Below are 17138 nucleotides of genomic sequence, written 5' to 3' on the forward strand. Positions count from 1 at the left end.
GCGAAAGCTTGGAGAACTTAATTATCGTAGTATACCTGGCCGCACTTGATTTACACGTCCGACTTTATAAATTATTGAGTTCCAAGGTTTAGAAACGTATGTAAATACGCCAAAAGGGCTGTTCGATCAATTGGTACCTTTATCACTTTCTAGTGATATGCCATTTTTATGTTGCTTTCTAATAATGTGCCATTTTATGTTTTTATGTTTTATTTACACAGATATTTGTCGTCCAAAGACCACGTAAAGAGAGAGAGACCACAGAGAGGTTATTTTACTGATATGCTCGCCTCTGATGAGCAGAAATAAGCAGTTTGCTCATCGTTGTAGGCCTCTCATCCCTGCATTAAGAAGAACTGGAATGCGAATTACAAACCTGTCGGGTATGGCAATAAATGCTGAACTTGTACCGAGACTGGTACGTGGGGTCCTATGGCATTACTAGGGTGTGCATTCTGTGCTGCAGGTACACAGTTTCGTTGACCCGTGTAACAAATCTCGGTATTTGGCCATGTGTTGGGTACAGCGTTCATTGATAAAGGAGTTGGCCAGGTGTTGGAAACAGAGGGAGGTAGCCAATGCGCCATTCCTGACATAGGCCCCATAACATTGCCAGCATTAGGATTCTGCAATGCAGGTATACCGTTTGCTTGGCCCGTGTAATCCATGATGGCATTCGGCCATGTGTTGGGTACAACGTTCATTGGTGAAGGAGATAGCCAGGTATTGGAAGTAGAGGGCAGAGGCCGTGGCGCAACTCCTGGCATAGACCTCAAAAGATTGCCAGCACTTGGATTCTGCACTGCAAGTACACCGTTTGCTTGGTCCATGTGACCCATGTTGGTAGTTGGCCATATGTTGGGTACAATGTTAATTGGTGTGGGAGTCTGCCAGTTGTTGAGGACAAGAGGCCGTTGACATGGTGCTACTCCTAATGACAGCTAAAAAGAATAACCAGGATATGGAGACATCATGTTCATCGGCATCATAATCATCGACATTGTGTTCATTGGCCTCATGTTCATCGGTAAGGGTGCTGGCCAGTTACTGGAGGCAAGATACCATACCCTAAGCGCCATCATGGGATTATAAACATTTGGAATTGGTATCGTAGGTACAACATTTCTTTGGTCCCTGTCGGTATTTGTCCATTTAGCATCTGGCAGAACATTTATCGGAGGGTAAGTTGACCGGGTGTTGGAGGCAGGAGACAGCACCCTTGGTGTTTCCATCCTAAAGTGTCTCCCTATAAAAAAATAAAACACTCTTTCTAGTTATTAACGGCAAAAAATCACGTAAGTTGCTTTGCTTTGCGTTTGGCTGTGCTCAATTTCCTTGCAGTCCGTTAAATCGTGTGTCATGGATTTTCGTTGCATGCTGTGCATATGTGTGATGTATTTTCATACCTTCGTATTCCGCTGTGAAATGAAACTAGAGAAACTGGAGAAGCTTTGCATTCCGCTGAGTTCGAATTTAGCTGTGTCCTTCCATTCGAGCTAAGCTGGAGAGCTTTTCTTTGCATTGCTCTGCATTTTGTTGCACCTGACATTTCTCCATTGCGTTGAACTACCAAGTTTTTAATTAAACTGCATTTTACTCTGGACCGGTAATCGCATCGTATTGAGAGATAAGGAGCCATGTATACAATAAGATTCACTAGAACGAGAACATTAGTGTGTATGATCTTAAGTTGCTACGATAAGTCTGTTCTCCGTACTTACCTGATGGGCTGGGATGGAACATCGGCGGGAGATGGCTAGGCAGGGGATGGCTCCAAGGAGGTGCCTCCACCCCAAGCATTTGCGGAGGACCACATGATCGCATCCGCCCTTGAACTGGTTCCTTGTCATAACTCTTCATCGTCGGACCTTTCCCTTTGGGTTGCACTTCTTTATTTGGTGAAACATTCTGTAGAGAAATTATGCCACAAGAAGCTCGTTAGGATATAATCCCTCCTCAAAAACATCTAGAGTTCAAATTCTTAGATGGGATAGTGACGCTTATTTGTTGGAGACTTCTTTGAACTCAATCCTAATAAGGCAAATACTAAGCTCCGGGTAAAGATGATAGTTTGCAAAGGTATTTGTTTTCTTTCATTTCAGAAAGAGATGGCCGGCTATAGGAAAAACGCTTCTTTGCCATACCGGTCAAGCATCTCGTCTATCTGTGTGGAACAGACGTCTGATGGTGATTTGCCCGATACCCAAAAATATATTCCAAGAAAATTATATGCTTGAAGAACACTGTGAACAGGGATGAAAAAGATTCTGAGAATCTTTTCTCATTCCAGATGTCGGGGGTCATACACAGGGACAACTTGTGTTGAACTTGACACCTGTGAGAGGTCTGAAGTTCTTCCAATGTTAATAAAAGATCTTGCGCGTGGGAACCAAATGGAGGAAACAAACATGCTGATACCCTTCCTTTTGACTTGAAACCCGTGCACCAAAACCGTTGAGAACGGTTCTGGTGCACTGTTCAAAGGTTGATGACTCTCTAAGTTTACCGAGAGAAACCAAGTTCTTTATTGTTGACCTCAAACTCAGTGACTGGGATTAAAGAAAAAGCATAGTGTTATTTAATAAATCCGACATTTATTAATTCGATGACGCCTTTTTATTTATGCCACCGAAATCTTTCAAACCAGATTGAAGAGCCTCAGAGCCCTCAGAACCCACAGAACCCACAAACTGACACAGAACCGGAGTCTGATCTGTCATAAATATTTTGCGCCGGCTCAATAGCTTAAAATAGGTACAAATGCTAGTGGTCTTGACTGAATTTTCTTTTATCTGCTACCCTAAACCATTTTTAAAACAGAGATTTGAAGTTTCCGCGCAGTCTCTCTTATTACCACGACCCCCTAAATCTTCTCTGAGAAACAATGGGGAAGACAATTTCCGATCTTGCACTGGACCCGTTGACTTCTTACTACGCAAGGTGATTTCTGGAAAGATTACCCTCTGTCTCATCGCTCTGAGACAGAACCCGTCGCTCTGACGAAGGGTTAACGCTCGAAATGTCAGCTTTGAAACCGTTACGGTGGCCAATTTACGTTATCAATTCAGTTGATAAAATTAAATTACCCTGTTATACTCCCCCAGCGACGCAGCACAACAGTTCCTTTAGAAACTTACTCCTTTACCCTCTGTCTCATTTTGAGAATGCTAACCAGGCTGGTGCGATGTCACTTTGGCTTTGTTTTACTACTCTATCTACTTGTTTCAGAAATCTTGCGCCACTTTCTTTACCAATCAGATTCAAAACTTAAACCAATCGCGAAGAGTTCAATCTCGTTTTCCCATGTGACAAGAGAAAGTGTTTACAGTGGCTATCTCACTGCTGGGGTCGCTGACGATTTTAGTGGTTTTTTTTCGCTTTTCGAAAACTCTGATAATGTTAAATTAGGATGTAGTACCTTCTCTACCCCGTCGCTTGAAGGATAATCTTCCATATCATGTTTTCCTAAAACGCGTTTCGCTATTTCACTAACAGTAAATAATGCCTGCCACACTGTGACAAAAGGCATATTCACAAATTGTGAGAAAGGTTTGAATATGTCTGAATCAATTGACGTCACAGAGGTTAGTCAAATAAACGCAAGTAATTGATGTTGCGCGCGCAGTTTTCTGATCGTTAGTGAAATAAGCTGAATTTTCGTCACTAAAACTGTTACAGAGGTCACTTAAACAAAATGAAATAATCACATGATAATGAACAATGACTCCAACTTCAGTCTATATTACGCACCTATTAAAAGCAGGCAGTGATAAAATCCCCTAAATTCACCTCTAACAAATAAAGAAGGGGAAAAGTTTCTCAACAAACTGTGGTATTGTGTCGGTGGGGTGGGGGGGGGGGGGGGTACAACAAGACAGACAGTTAGTTTTATCAACTGAGTTGATAATGTAAATTGGCCTCCGTAGAGTTTTTAGAGCTAGTATTTCGAGCGTTAGCCCTTCGTCTGAGCGAATGGAAGAATTGTGGATTGTGTGTGTTTTATATACAGAATATGGAGCTAAGCTCTTGCTAACAACGTGATAACGAGAAAAACAAAAATAAAAATACATTAGGTGATTAAATGGCGTTTGTTGACACCGTGGGAATTAAGAGTGCCGATTTCACTGCTTATATGACTGCTTAGAATGATTTGAGAGATCAGCGACTAGTTTGCACTATAAATAGCTTATTTTCGAGTTCTCACAAGTCAAAGATCTGGTGCCGTAGAAAAAGCGCCAGAACGAGGCTAAGTGCGAACTCGACTTTCGACAGCACGAAAAATGTAAACCCAGGGTAATGAAATAAACCACACCGAGCGAAGATTTCTCGAATTTCAACATGGACAAGTTAAAATATTTGTAAAGAATCATTAATGGTGGTGGCAAAGGAAAGCGAAAAGCAGAACAAATCTTAGAAAGGTGCATGGATGAAGTAAAGAAAGCTAAACGATTCTGCCGAAGACCACAAAAAGCGCAAGTTGCCAGACCCTAAGACTTAAATTGCTTGGCATACAACCACTCTAATATTCTAGAGTTATTGTTCGACGTCCACCCACAGCCTTGCCTCGTTTTTTTTTTGTGTCATGATTTGAACCGTCGTTTCTTTCGTGCAGAATCATAGCTCTTCGCTGTCTACGCTCGGTTTGAAAATCGTCAGGGGTTGGCAGAGTTGATACCGGAACAAGATGTTCACTACTCATATCCTCAAGTTGTTGGATTTCTCCGTCTTCGCTTTCCTTGTTGGAGCAAACTTTTTATCTCCTCTAAGGCACAATTTGAATAATGCTTTTAATTCTCTTGTCGCAAGTGAAAAGTAAAGTACGAAAAATCTCATCGAATATCATTCCCATTGGTGTCGCAAGCAACTGAACCGTAAACCATTCTGTAAACAACAAGAATTAGAACATATCACGGGCGCACGTCCTACCTATTTCCTAAGGAGCTATTATGATAATCCTTGTTCGCTACAATGACCAGAAAATTCGATCACCTTGACATCGAAGTCAGTTTAAATACCGGTTAAGATTTGCCATCTGAAAAATCGGCCAAAACTTTTGGCAGTGCAACAAATCGGTTAAGAATGCGTGAATCGAAAACAAAGTTTTACAGGGGAAGAACAAACGGTTTTGTTGAAGTAACAAAAGAACGTTTCATCTTCGTAGATGAACGAAACCTTCAATCCTTTGGCTATCGCCGGAGTTTTATTCTCTTGGAATGAAATAGAATGTAGAAGTTGTAAATAAGCAACTTTAGGGTGTAATTGATACCAACAAAGCAGCGTAAAAAGTGATACTTATGTAAACAAGTTATATGCTTTCACAATAACAGCTCGGAGCAAAGATACTCGATGATATAGGTTGATTTTAGGCGAGGCTGAGTATTCTGTCAGCTGATTGGCCTAAGGTCCTATTGACCACTGGTCGACCACTTTATTCATATACAACGAATTTCACCATCTTTAAAACGTCATAGTGGATCAGTATTTTTGAACGCTGCTTACGCTTTTTACAATTTCAAGTTTGACTTTTCGTGAAGCATTTTTTTGCGTACTGATACTTCAGTCAACTTTCAGTCTAGTACTGTTTGGTAATAACATAAACTGAAAGATATTGAAAAAGGGAAACTTTATAAGGTTTTCAAGATAGTTGTGATTTTTCCATTAGGTTACATTAATCGAACGACGGAGCGCAAGTGAGATTGGCCACGCAATAGGGGAAGGATAGTTCGTCTCGATGTATAAAGCTTCTTGTGGCCGTCTCTATACCAGAGACGCATAACCAGAAGAACTAAAATTGTTCGTCCAGACGGATTTTGCGTCTTAAGTGCGAAAAAGGTCATTACTTTGTGAAATAGATGCCTCAAGGGCAGTACTTCGTGTATCTCTAAATGAGCTAAAGAGGATGTTGGCTCGCGCTTGTCATCCGTTCTTTAGCTATTTGGTAATGGATTCTCTTACTCAGTACACCATGTGTACCACATTAGTCTTTTTACAGTATCAGATTAGCGCGGCTTACCGCATTCTTTAAATCTTTTTTATTTACTATCCAGCGCAAGTTCGTGCGTCAGACAAACATGGCTAAACATCTCTTGACATCAAACTTTCCGTTTTAACGCATTTACTTTAACCGCAAAATAACTCCCACATTGATATGAAATCCGTCATAAAATGTAGATGAGAGGTACTGCATTAGAATGTAACACCTACGCTCAACCTTGTGGTGCGGTGTCTTTCAGACTCTTCAGTATTCAAGCCATTCATTGTGATAATCCATGATTATAAAACATCTTTGCTGAGTTATTCTTGTGCATTGCATTGTTAATTTTCACACCTCAGGACATTCATTGAATGCACATTACCTTGAATCTTGCTCTCAAAAACAGTCTGAATGTCCAATTATCTAACGAACTAAGGAAACGCGCAACAAAGTGGCCGTCAAATTACATTTCGTCAATGCTAATAATTTGGTCAGAATTTTGAAAAACCTGGCAGATGTTCCAACATTCGTCCCACTTAATTCGTGATCAAAATCATAATCAGTCTGAAGGAAAACAACGCAGAAACATTTTAGATTAATTTAAAATGGTTTCAAAGGAGAGGTATTGGAAAAAAAAATTATAACTGTTTCACAGAATGTTTGATCATTACATTACGACCTCAAGTAGATTCGATCGAACGTTCGATCGTCCACATGTCCTCGTTAAGTTTAGTCTTTTCTCCTCCTTACGTCAGAAGTTGTGATTGGCTCAAAGGGGATAGAGATCAATTGATTATAACAGTAAGTGACAGGTGCCAGTCGTACGACAGATGACCTCCGCAACTAACCAAACATCCGTTGCCGTTAATAATAAATAGCCAGAGTTTTCCATCGACTCTCGGTCAGATTTCTTTCACGAAAAAGTTGGGAGCGATGCGATGTTTCGAGTTGTACGGGCTTTGGGCCTCGCCAAGATAATAATATGTGTCTTCGTCGTTGCGTGGCCCAAACAGAACAGCGTTCACGCCCAGAAGCCCGGAAACAACAGAGAAAAAGTCTACACCAACGGATGGGCAATACGGGTAGAGGGAGGAATTGAGGCTGCCAAACGAATTGCTCGTTCTCATGGATTTGACAAAGTTGAACCAGTAAGTACCAAGTAAAGAATGGATTTCACGGGGTTCTTTTCACTGCTTGTTATGCGGGATTTACAAGTACTTGCCGGTCGTTTTTAATATAAATTGTAGTATGATGTTTTTTCTGGCCTGCCTGGCTCAAACACTGGCCACCGGGCAGCAGGTCAGACAACGAACTCGGTCAACAAATCTCGATATTTTCCCAATCGCTATGAAGTTTTGTTTAATACTGAATTTTATCTGTCCTTCTTTCACTTCGTTCTCTCTATACCATTATTTTTCAAGGAAATCCGGTGTTGTATATCAACAAATTCATCGTCAAAGTCTTCACACCCTACAAAGCCGATATTAAATATTATGAGCTGGTTGATTACGGGAGCGATGTTTCCCTCTTTAGCAACGAATGGAACCACATGTTTAAAACAAAACTAAGTTTCGCCTATATATTAGCAACTGATTCAATTCATTATCTTACCTACTCTGACATGATTCAACATCTTCCTCTAAATGCAAAATTTAGAAAGAAACGAAGATTTTTTCTGGCGGAAGCAATTTTTAAGTGAACTCTGCTGGTGACTTCATTACCAAATTTCGACCTACATTCTTGACACTGATTCATCGTCAAGTCTTGAGTAGTGCTACCCTGGTGCGAAAAAATAAAGGTTTTCAAATTACATTCTTCCTCGAGACATTTGCCCACGATCTGATGATTTTGTTAAAACAGCTGAACATTTTTGGAAGAACAAAAATTTCGCCATTGTCCTTATTGTCAAAATCCGGAAAGCTGCAACAACATTCTGCTACAATTCGGATTTAATGTGCACCCTAAACGTCAAAAATAGAGGTTTATATTGATTTATTTCATTTTTAAGTCTTCCGCCGAATGAAAATTGCAAAAATAAACTATTGTTAAGGTCTACTTATTAGTATAAAAGGGGTGCCGACAATGCAGGGCATTCATAACAACCAAGAGGAAATTGATGGTTAATCATCGAAAAATCCACCTACTGAAACCATAGTACATTGTAATACATTCTTTTTAAAGTTAGCAACGGCAGCGTAGCAATGACTTAGTAAACTTTTCATATCCCTGATAAAATGTTCTGAAGTAGTAATCATTGAAATTAGTCAAATAAATGCCTCAATTTGACATTGTGTCCATAGTTTTTCTAAGGTTCACCAAAAAAAAACTCGATTTATTGGGAAAGAGAAAATATTTTTTCATTCATTTATCTTCCTTAATTCATTATTTGCAGATTGGTACTTTGGATGGCTTCTATCATTTAGAACATGCAGAGTTGCCACATCGTTCCCGCAGGAGTGCAAACGAGAGGACAGAGCGACTTACACAGGATCCAAAGGTAAGATTCGCCATTTGATTGATAAGTGCCTGTACAATCAATTACACAGCGATATTCTGTCTGACTGTTAAAGTATGAATAACACGCCATGCTCAGAAACATGCTTTACAAAAATTGATATTTTTTTCTATTTAGTACCACCTTCTTTTTTTTTAAATCCTCAAAACATTAAAGTCTGAAGCGGAATTATTTTAATACTTTAACAAAAATAGATATAGTTTTGTTGCTCAATCTTAAAAAATTATGGTTAATTTACTGCATTAGCGAGTAAAGCAAGAATCAGTCCATTTCGGAGTTAAAATTTCTATTTGCAGTGAAGTTTTATCATGACCAAAGTGATATTATGACTCAGCCCAGGTTTTCAAAACAATCATAATTTGTTTTGCAGGTAATCTGGGCGGAACAACAACACGAGAAAATCCGCGTCAAAAGAGGTCACTTTCACGACCGAATGGTTGCCAGAGGGATCCTGCCTCGATTCACAGACCCCTTATGGGATGGACAGTGGTATCTGGTGAGCTCTTTTGACTTAAATCGATTTCAATCAGTTAACCGGAGGAAATCTGTTACGGCCGAAACCATTTGCTAGGGAATAGTTGGAGATATTTTGTGGAACGAAAATTTTTTGACAAAAATGGGAATTAAGCATGAAGAATAATACAGTAATATGGTTGAAAGATTAAAGAGGGATACATCTTCATTATTTTAAAATAATAGTTTTTTTGCCTCTCTTCTGGATTGTGTCATATTTTGTAGTTTCCGCTTTTACTCGCACGATCCCATTGGGAAACCTGGTATCAAATGTGTGATGTAATACAGGATAATTTGGTTTATACTGAGTTGACAATGTAAATTGGCCACCGTAGAGAGATTCTGAAGGTAATTTTTCGACTGTTAGCCCTAACGCTCAGCCTAAGAAACTCTTCGCGGTGGCAATTTACATTATCAACCCAGTTGATGAAATCAAATTATCTTGTTATACCACCACAGTTGCTATAGAAGCTTACCCCATTATTCATGTGACGTAATTAATTCCGAAATGGCACATTGTGAGAAATAGAAACATTAAAGTGGTTAGCATTTGTTTCTCCCAATGTATAGAACTTGTTTTACAGTCATTTTAAAGAACACACTGTGATCTCAAGCAACATTTATAAGCGAAACTATAACAAGGTTGAAACTGCTTCTTCGCTGGGACTTAAACTGCGTGGGCCTCATCTAAAATCTGTAGGGGGTTTTTCGTGAATTTGACTAATGAATAGGAACTGCATGTGCAGCTTTTTTCCGGTTCAAGATTCTGGAAAGACAAGTCTATTAAAACGTAAATATTTCACTCCCAGCTGACCCCTTCTTCGAATCAGAGAAATCGCTCGAGTTCGATTGAATCGCAGACAAAACATTTATATTTAAATGCTGGTAAAATCATTTGACTTAGATCTTAACCAGACCAATTTATCTTTATCGGACAGGATGACAAACGAGCGGATCTGGATTTAGATGTGCATGTTCTCCCTGTTTGGAATCAAGGGATCACAGGAAAAGGCGTTGTCGTAACAATTCTGGATGATGGTACAAAGACTTTTCCTCCACTTAACTACATAGTGCTATTTAATTTTACCACGAATAAGTGCAATAACTAAATCTTTTGTAAGCGGACTTTCCGTGTTCACGAGTCCGACGAAAATCGTTTCTGTTGCAGCTAAACAAAATCTCACAAAACAGATCTAAAAAAGACATTCTGAAGCTTTTGTTTCCAAGGAGTCAGTGAACGCAAAAAGTACTCGATGAAGTGTGAAATGATGTACCGCTATTATTTGTTATGGACTAACTCAGTGTTGCAGTTAATAAGTCTGATCGTCATTTTTTTCTTTTTTTTTTACTTTTGTTCGCCATTCTTCAGGTATTGAACACAATCATACGGACCTCATCAGAAACTATGTAAGTGAAACTCGCCGGTTTTACGCTGGGTGCAGACTGCATGTATAGATAAAAAGCTCTAATTATAAATCTTTAGGTTCGGGATGTGCACTTCTATGAATGAATCCTGTCAATTTGATCTCCACAGGATCCGCAGGCCAGTTGGGATGTAAATGGAGAAGATGGTGACCCATTTCCTCGTTATGATCCTACTAATGAAAATAAGTAAGTCATTCCTAACTCTACTCGCAATCATTGCATGACTTCCGCATTGTGTTCACCTGGTTGTAGACAGTCTGCTTAAAACTTGAACGGAGGACAGCTGCCTTTATGACGTTAACTTCTTTCTTTTGTAGACACGGCACCCGCTGTGCAGGGGAAGTTGCGGCTCAGGCGAACAACACCATTTGTGGAGTGGGCGTGGCTTACAATGCGAAGATAGGAGGTAGAAAAATCGGCATTACTGGTTGACATAGCTTTTTTTTCCTTTGCTGCTTTTTATCAGGGAAGCTTAGTTTCTTTATCATTGCGAAGAGCTGGGAAATTCTTAAAAAAGTGTAAATTTAAGTATGATAAAGTAGGAGAACTCTTCATTATAATCTGCGAACGTTTTTGGCCTTTCAGTGACATTTTCGTTATCGCACCATACGTAATTGATCCATATAGCATGGTATTTTTTTACAGGAGTGCGCATGCTTGACGGCCGAGTGACTGACAAAGTAGAAGCCGCGTCATTAAGTCTTAATCCCCAGTTCATTGACATCTACTCTGCAAGTTGGGGACCTAGCGATGACGGAGCCACTGTGGAAGGACCTGGAACTCTAGCCGCTGCTGCATTTGAAAATGGAATCACAAAGGTAATGTGCATCACCATCACAATGGCTCCTCAAAATAACAACAGTCATTATGGACTATAATAAACGACTTAGAACAAAAAATTGCATTAAAATCACAATCTTCTAACGTCTCACGTCGCTCCCCAAAAGCTCATGATGCGGCTTATCTTTCTAATCCTCCATCGATTATAGAAAACGGTGATACGTTACATGCGAATTGGGCACTCCCAATCCGAAAAATCTGCAGAATCTCCAAACCAACTAATCATAGGTTATTTGGTTGCAAGGAGGAGAAACATTAGCTGCTAACATACAATCATGACGTAAGTGAACTTAAGCTTGAAATCACTGAGCCTTTACTCGACCAGAGTGCATCAGCGTTATATGTCGGTAGAGTCTTGTGAGATATTAGAGCACTGATTATAAACAATTATTGGATAAGGTTTTTGTAATATCCAGGATAATCAAGGTCTTAGGCTTCGGCTGATAACCCTTATCGAGACCTTGATTATTCTGGATATCACAAAAACCGAATCCAATAATTGTTTTATTGTACATTGAATGAAAAAAAATTGGTCACGACAGCAAGTGGAAGTGATAATTTATTTCTAAACGTGTAAAAATATACAAACCAGCGAGCAACACAAAGCGCGCGAACTTGACTACCCGTGACCTTGAGTGTCCTTGACATGATTATTGTATAATCTTCAGCGAGATGACGTCCCAGGCGCTGATTTTAAAAATTCACTGCACGCTTTCGGCCAATCAGAAAAGAGATAGCGAGTTGAAAGTATGATAATCCGGCTTGTTTGTATGTGACTTGATATAGGGTCGCGGCGGACTGGGCTCTATTTTCGTGTGGGCGTCAGGCAATGGAGGTCGGCACGAGGATAGTTGCAACTGTGATGGTTACACAGACAGTATATACACCCTGTCGATCAGCTCTGCTTCCGATCATGGCGAGTCACCCTGGTATTCAGAAAGCTGTTCATCTACACTGGCGACAACATTCAGTAGCGGAGCGCACGGCGAGAAACGAATCGTAAGTATACTACCATGTCGGGTTTTCCCAAACAGTGCGAGCATAAAACAGAGCGATTTTAGGAAAAGCTAATGGTCGCAGCCGATCATTCTTCAATGGGATTTTGCAAGAATAAAAATCTTATCTGCAAGAACACTGTTGTTAGTTTAGCTCTATCCAGTCTCCTGAGCTTGCTTTGCTTGTTGATCGTAAGCGGTAGAATGACCGGGTTTTCGTCTTATAATTTACTCCAATGAAAAATGTAAAGGTCTCCAGGGCTGATAAAAACAGGCGGAAAAAGGAGCGGTTAATTGCAAAAACTGAGCCATAATAGTCAAAGCGTGTCATTCAAGAGACTCCAAGCACTCGATGGTTTTCATTTTCATTTTCAGGTCACGACAGATTTACATAACCAATGCACCGAAAGACATACAGGAACTTCTGCATCGGCTCCATTGGCAGCAGGAATTATAGCTCTTGCACTGGAAGTCAAGTAAAGTTTATTGCACTTAGCTAGTTTCACGGCTTTTAGAAATCTCGCTGATGGGGAAGATCTAAGTGGAATTAGCGATTATTAGCGAGGGGAATTTCTCTCATTGAGCGCACTAGGGGTTTCGTTGGATTAGTTGAGAAAAAACAGATTGATTCTAATTGGCAGCTTATACCACCAAATATGGGCGTTCATTCCAATATTTCAATGCAAATCTATAGCCACACTAAATTCTGTCTAAATTTAGACACACTCAAGAGAGAACCAAGCTCCAATTTATCCTCAGTTTTTTCAAGTTCATTAAAACAGAAGAGAACCTTGAAATTACAGTTTGCAACGACAAACAAACACCAACTAGGGTTATTGACAAAGCAGTACAAAAGGTTAAGGACGGAGCAAATTTGTCATCAAGTGATGAACTAGGAAGATCTCATCTTCGTGTCAGAGGAAGGTTGTCGGTCTATCTCGAGTTTCTCCGTCTGTTGCTGTAATCCTAGCCTTTTTTTACAAACTATAACATTTACAAGAGTTTCAACCAAAGTGCTCAAACTATAGAGAACCCTCCCCAAGTGTTCTTTTGTTACATTTTTGCCACAGTCCTCGCCTGACATGGCGTGACGTGCAGCATATCGTGGTGTGGACATCAAACTGGGAACCACTCAAGCACGATCAGGATTGGAGCCCTAATGGAGTCGGATTACACGTCAATAGGAAATTTGGTTTCGGACTGTTAGTTGCTGAAAAGATCGTGGAATTAGCAAAACCCAACACGTTTAAAACTGTACCTGAGAAGACCATTTGTAGGGGACAAATCAATCAGGACCGCAAGTAAGTTTTGCTGAATTCCTGTGAACAAAAGCACGGAGCGACTGATTTTGCTTATTGAAAAAAGTAACCAATGAAATTACAATACAAGAGTGATAATTCATTACTAAGCGAGTCAAGTTTGATTGGCTAGCAATAGATTAATGACTGGGGCAGCGAATAGAGAAAGCGAAGGAAATTTATACAACAAAAAATCCAAAACGGAATTCAAAATCCCAAAACTGGTATAAAGTGATAACTTACGATGCTTGCCTTTCTAGACCCATCAAATTCAACGAGCCATTGAAGATAACAATGCATTCGAATGGATGTTCAGGAACTGCTGCTGAGATTCGCTACCTTGAACACGTGCAACTCATGTTAAGCTTGGATTACACACGGCGAGGGGACCTTGTCGTATACTTGACATCCCCCATGGGAACTAAATCTTGCCTGCTGTCACCAAGAAAAGAGGACCTCTCAGATGAAGGTTTCACAAAGTGGCCCTTCATGACAACGCACGCATGGGGCGAGGACCCACGCGGAACGTGGACCTTAGAGATAAAGGACCTTGGAGATAACAGACCAAATCATGGCCTACTAACAGAGTGGCAGCTTATTATACATGGAACCAAACAAAAACCTAATCATCAACCCATTGAACACCCTGAAAAACCACGTGACTCGGTTCCAGTGCCCGAATCACCGTCACCTCCACAGTTTCGCCAAGCAGTTCCTAGCGGACCGACTTACACATTTACTTCCTCTCCACCTACTCCTGTGAAATACATTGCACCTCAAGTGGTAACCTACACAACTTCTACATCTTCAAACCCCGCCATTCTAACAATTACTCCCCAGTCCGTAGTTCCTTTACATCAAGAACTTAAAACACCTAGTAATCAATTTATGTCGAACAATAAAGAAGTAGGACAAACACAAAACACCTTCACACCAGACCAGCAAGCTAACATACACCCTCAGCTACCATCCAAGGAAGCCCTTTTCTCGCCCATACAACCTCTTCACGGCAACTATGTTCCAGCTAACTACCATCAGAATCAGGTAGCTAATTATTATCACTATGCGGCTCCTGCAAATCCAAGAGGATACGTTACGCAAGTGAATAACCCTGCAGTAGCACAAACTAACGACCAACTGGCTTATCAACCGGTGGCTTGGAGACAGACCACACTGTACCGTAATCCTTTACAATACAATGCATATAGTAATTATCTTCGAACTTTTGGTAGACGAGGTGCTGGCAAGTCTTATGTAGAATATCTTAAAACTAAGAAAAACAAGTTAAAGAAAGAAAGGTAGTTAAATTGTCGGAATATTTTTTATGAATCTTATTTACACGTGTAAAATATATGGTATAGTGTTTAGAATGAGGCCGAGTTTAACTAAGCTGGATTTTTGCTTTTGTATAAATGTTGATCAGTGAGTAAATAATAGCTGCGCGTACATGTCTTCGCATAGGCCAAAACTGCAGAACGGGCGAAGATAAATAAAGGTGTAGGATAAATTAGATAATTCAAATCAATGGATGGAAAAATTGTCGATAGCTGGGTCAGACCATTTTGCACTTCAGAAGGTCTTGGAGTTTGAGGTGGGTGTTTGAGGTGGGTGTTTGAGGTGGGTGTTTGAGGTGGGTGTTTTTAGTGGAAAAATGCCAATCGAGAGAAAGGAAGATTTCTTGATGAGAAAAGTTCCCACCTCTCTGTCTATAAAATGTTGTATGAAAAGCAGCACACAACTTGAACTGATACCTTGAAATCTAGTTTCTTTAGTTCAGCTGGCTGGGCGGGAAACTGTGGAGACTTGTGAAAAACTGAAAAGATTTCCGCCTTTCTTGTATTTCATAGTTGTGAAGAAAAAAGAGTTTTCTTGAAGTTATTTCAGAAATCCAAAACTAAATGTAGCTGAAGAATATACATTTCCTTTCATCTTTCTGTTGGACTGAAACACAAGGCTGTAGGGATGGGCCGATACAGGCGGATCCGAAAATATCGTTACTGCAAGAATTATCAATGACGATACTTGACGTCTTCCTGAGCCTGCGTTATTTCGGGTCATCACCTAAAGGCAAAGAGCACTGTCGTGTGCAGTTTCTCGAATGTTAGTTGCGTGTTTGCGAGTGGTGTGTTAAGGGATAATGAACATTGGTAAATTAAGATTTTAATCATCGACTTGTTTGTTTGTGGTGCTCATGCAATAATAGGACATAAGACACAAATCAATATTTTCAGTGCGAGACAACCTTGTATTTGGTTCGGAAAGATCGCCTGACCTGCTCATAAACTAGATAACACCACAGGGTCGATATTAATGTCGAAAAACCCGGTATCGGCCCATACTTTCAAAACAGAGCGTATGTTTACACCAGTTTGATTCTCGGCATACTTTCTCCTGGAGAGTATTTGGGATGAGTGTCTTAGGCTCTTAGGAGGCGTGCTCTCTGAATACACACCTCAGTTGTAAACGTTGCTATTAGCTATGTGAGTTATATTACGAAATTCCTACAAAAGAGAGTGACTCAGAATCATTTTTCCATTTCCTTATGTAACTGCTAAAATGGCCTCATACTTAAATTTATCTGATTGCATGGTTCGCGTGCATAGGATAATATTGACAAAATTCTAGTAGAATCCTATTAAATTTAGAACCAAGGATAGGTAAGGGTAATTGAAACAAATATTGCTAATAGAAAGGCTATATTGCTGAAAGTGAAGTTCTAAACCCCTAAGGATAGGAAAAATTAGGATTGCAACCTGCCAAGCTTGATTATGTATGCCTTGATCACCACTAATCAGATCCAAGAAGACTAACTACAGTCCCGGTTATAGTGGGTTAGATTGTGTACTTGGGGTACTTGCTTTACATGTTAATCGATGTAAATACAATTAATTAGGTTGCAGTAGATCAACAAAGTTAACGATGCGTTAGCTTACTCTGTTCCAGTACTTTCTGGTACAGGTTGGTAATAAAGACCAAAAAGTCAACCAAAGGACAGTTCTCCTTTGGTGAAGTGTCACGTGTTAGGGTTTGAAAATAAAAGGGAGTTCTTGTACAGTTTACGCCTCATCTCGAGCCTGAGTGCACAAGTAAGAGCCAATTCCCTTGGTAATAGCCCAGTCCTTAAGTAATCCTCATACTTCCAGGATGTACTATTTATTATATCGCTGACAGTGCCCGTGGGCGATACGAGGATCCTGTGTTCCAATTAGCTACCGTGCGGGTAAGAGGGTTCATCTTTCCCGCTCGGGATTGCCCGCTCTGATCCCACGCAAGAAAAAGTAGTACGTGTGGCGGACTAATTTCGAAGTTTAGAGACAATGTTGACGATGGAGTCTAAAAATTTTTTCCGTTTTTATGGTTATCGACTTCGTGTTAATTTCCTTTTCAAAATGCTCTAGTGAGTACTTCTTTGACCCGTATCTGACTTTTTTTGCCACCTTTCTGCGTTCTATGCAGTTCATTTTAATAGTCACTGTCCTTCTTCCCTACTCATGGTGCTTTCTACAGTAACTCTTGCCTACATTGCTAGGATCTTGTACTCAATGAATATAAAGGTCACAGGGCTTCTAAAATAAGCA

General features: G+C 40.1%; 1 protein-coding gene across 1 annotated transcript; it reads left to right on the forward strand.

Annotated features, from left to right (window-relative positions):
- The first annotated feature begins 6843 nt into the window (after positions 1–6843).
- LOC131798821 (neuroendocrine convertase 1) lies at positions 6844–16614 on the forward strand. The gene is made up of 12 exons (XM_059116482.2): positions 6844–7122; positions 8367–8471; positions 8860–8985; positions 9941–10040; positions 10372–10409; positions 10537–10613; positions 10745–10833; positions 11073–11245; positions 12054–12266; positions 12638–12738; positions 13333–13563; positions 13821–16614. Exons 1-12 carry the CDS (start codon positions 6913–6915, stop codon positions 14860–14862), a joined length of 2505 nt encoding a protein of 834 aa, XP_058972465.2. The 5' UTR covers positions 6844–6912; the 3' UTR covers positions 14863–16614.
- Positions 16615–17138: the final 524 nt, after the last annotated feature.

Source organism: Pocillopora verrucosa, chromosome 4 (assembly GCF_036669915.1).
Source record: "Pocillopora verrucosa isolate sample1 chromosome 4, ASM3666991v2, whole genome shotgun sequence".
Lineage (NCBI taxonomy): Eukaryota > Metazoa > Cnidaria > Anthozoa > Scleractinia > Pocilloporidae > Pocillopora > Pocillopora verrucosa.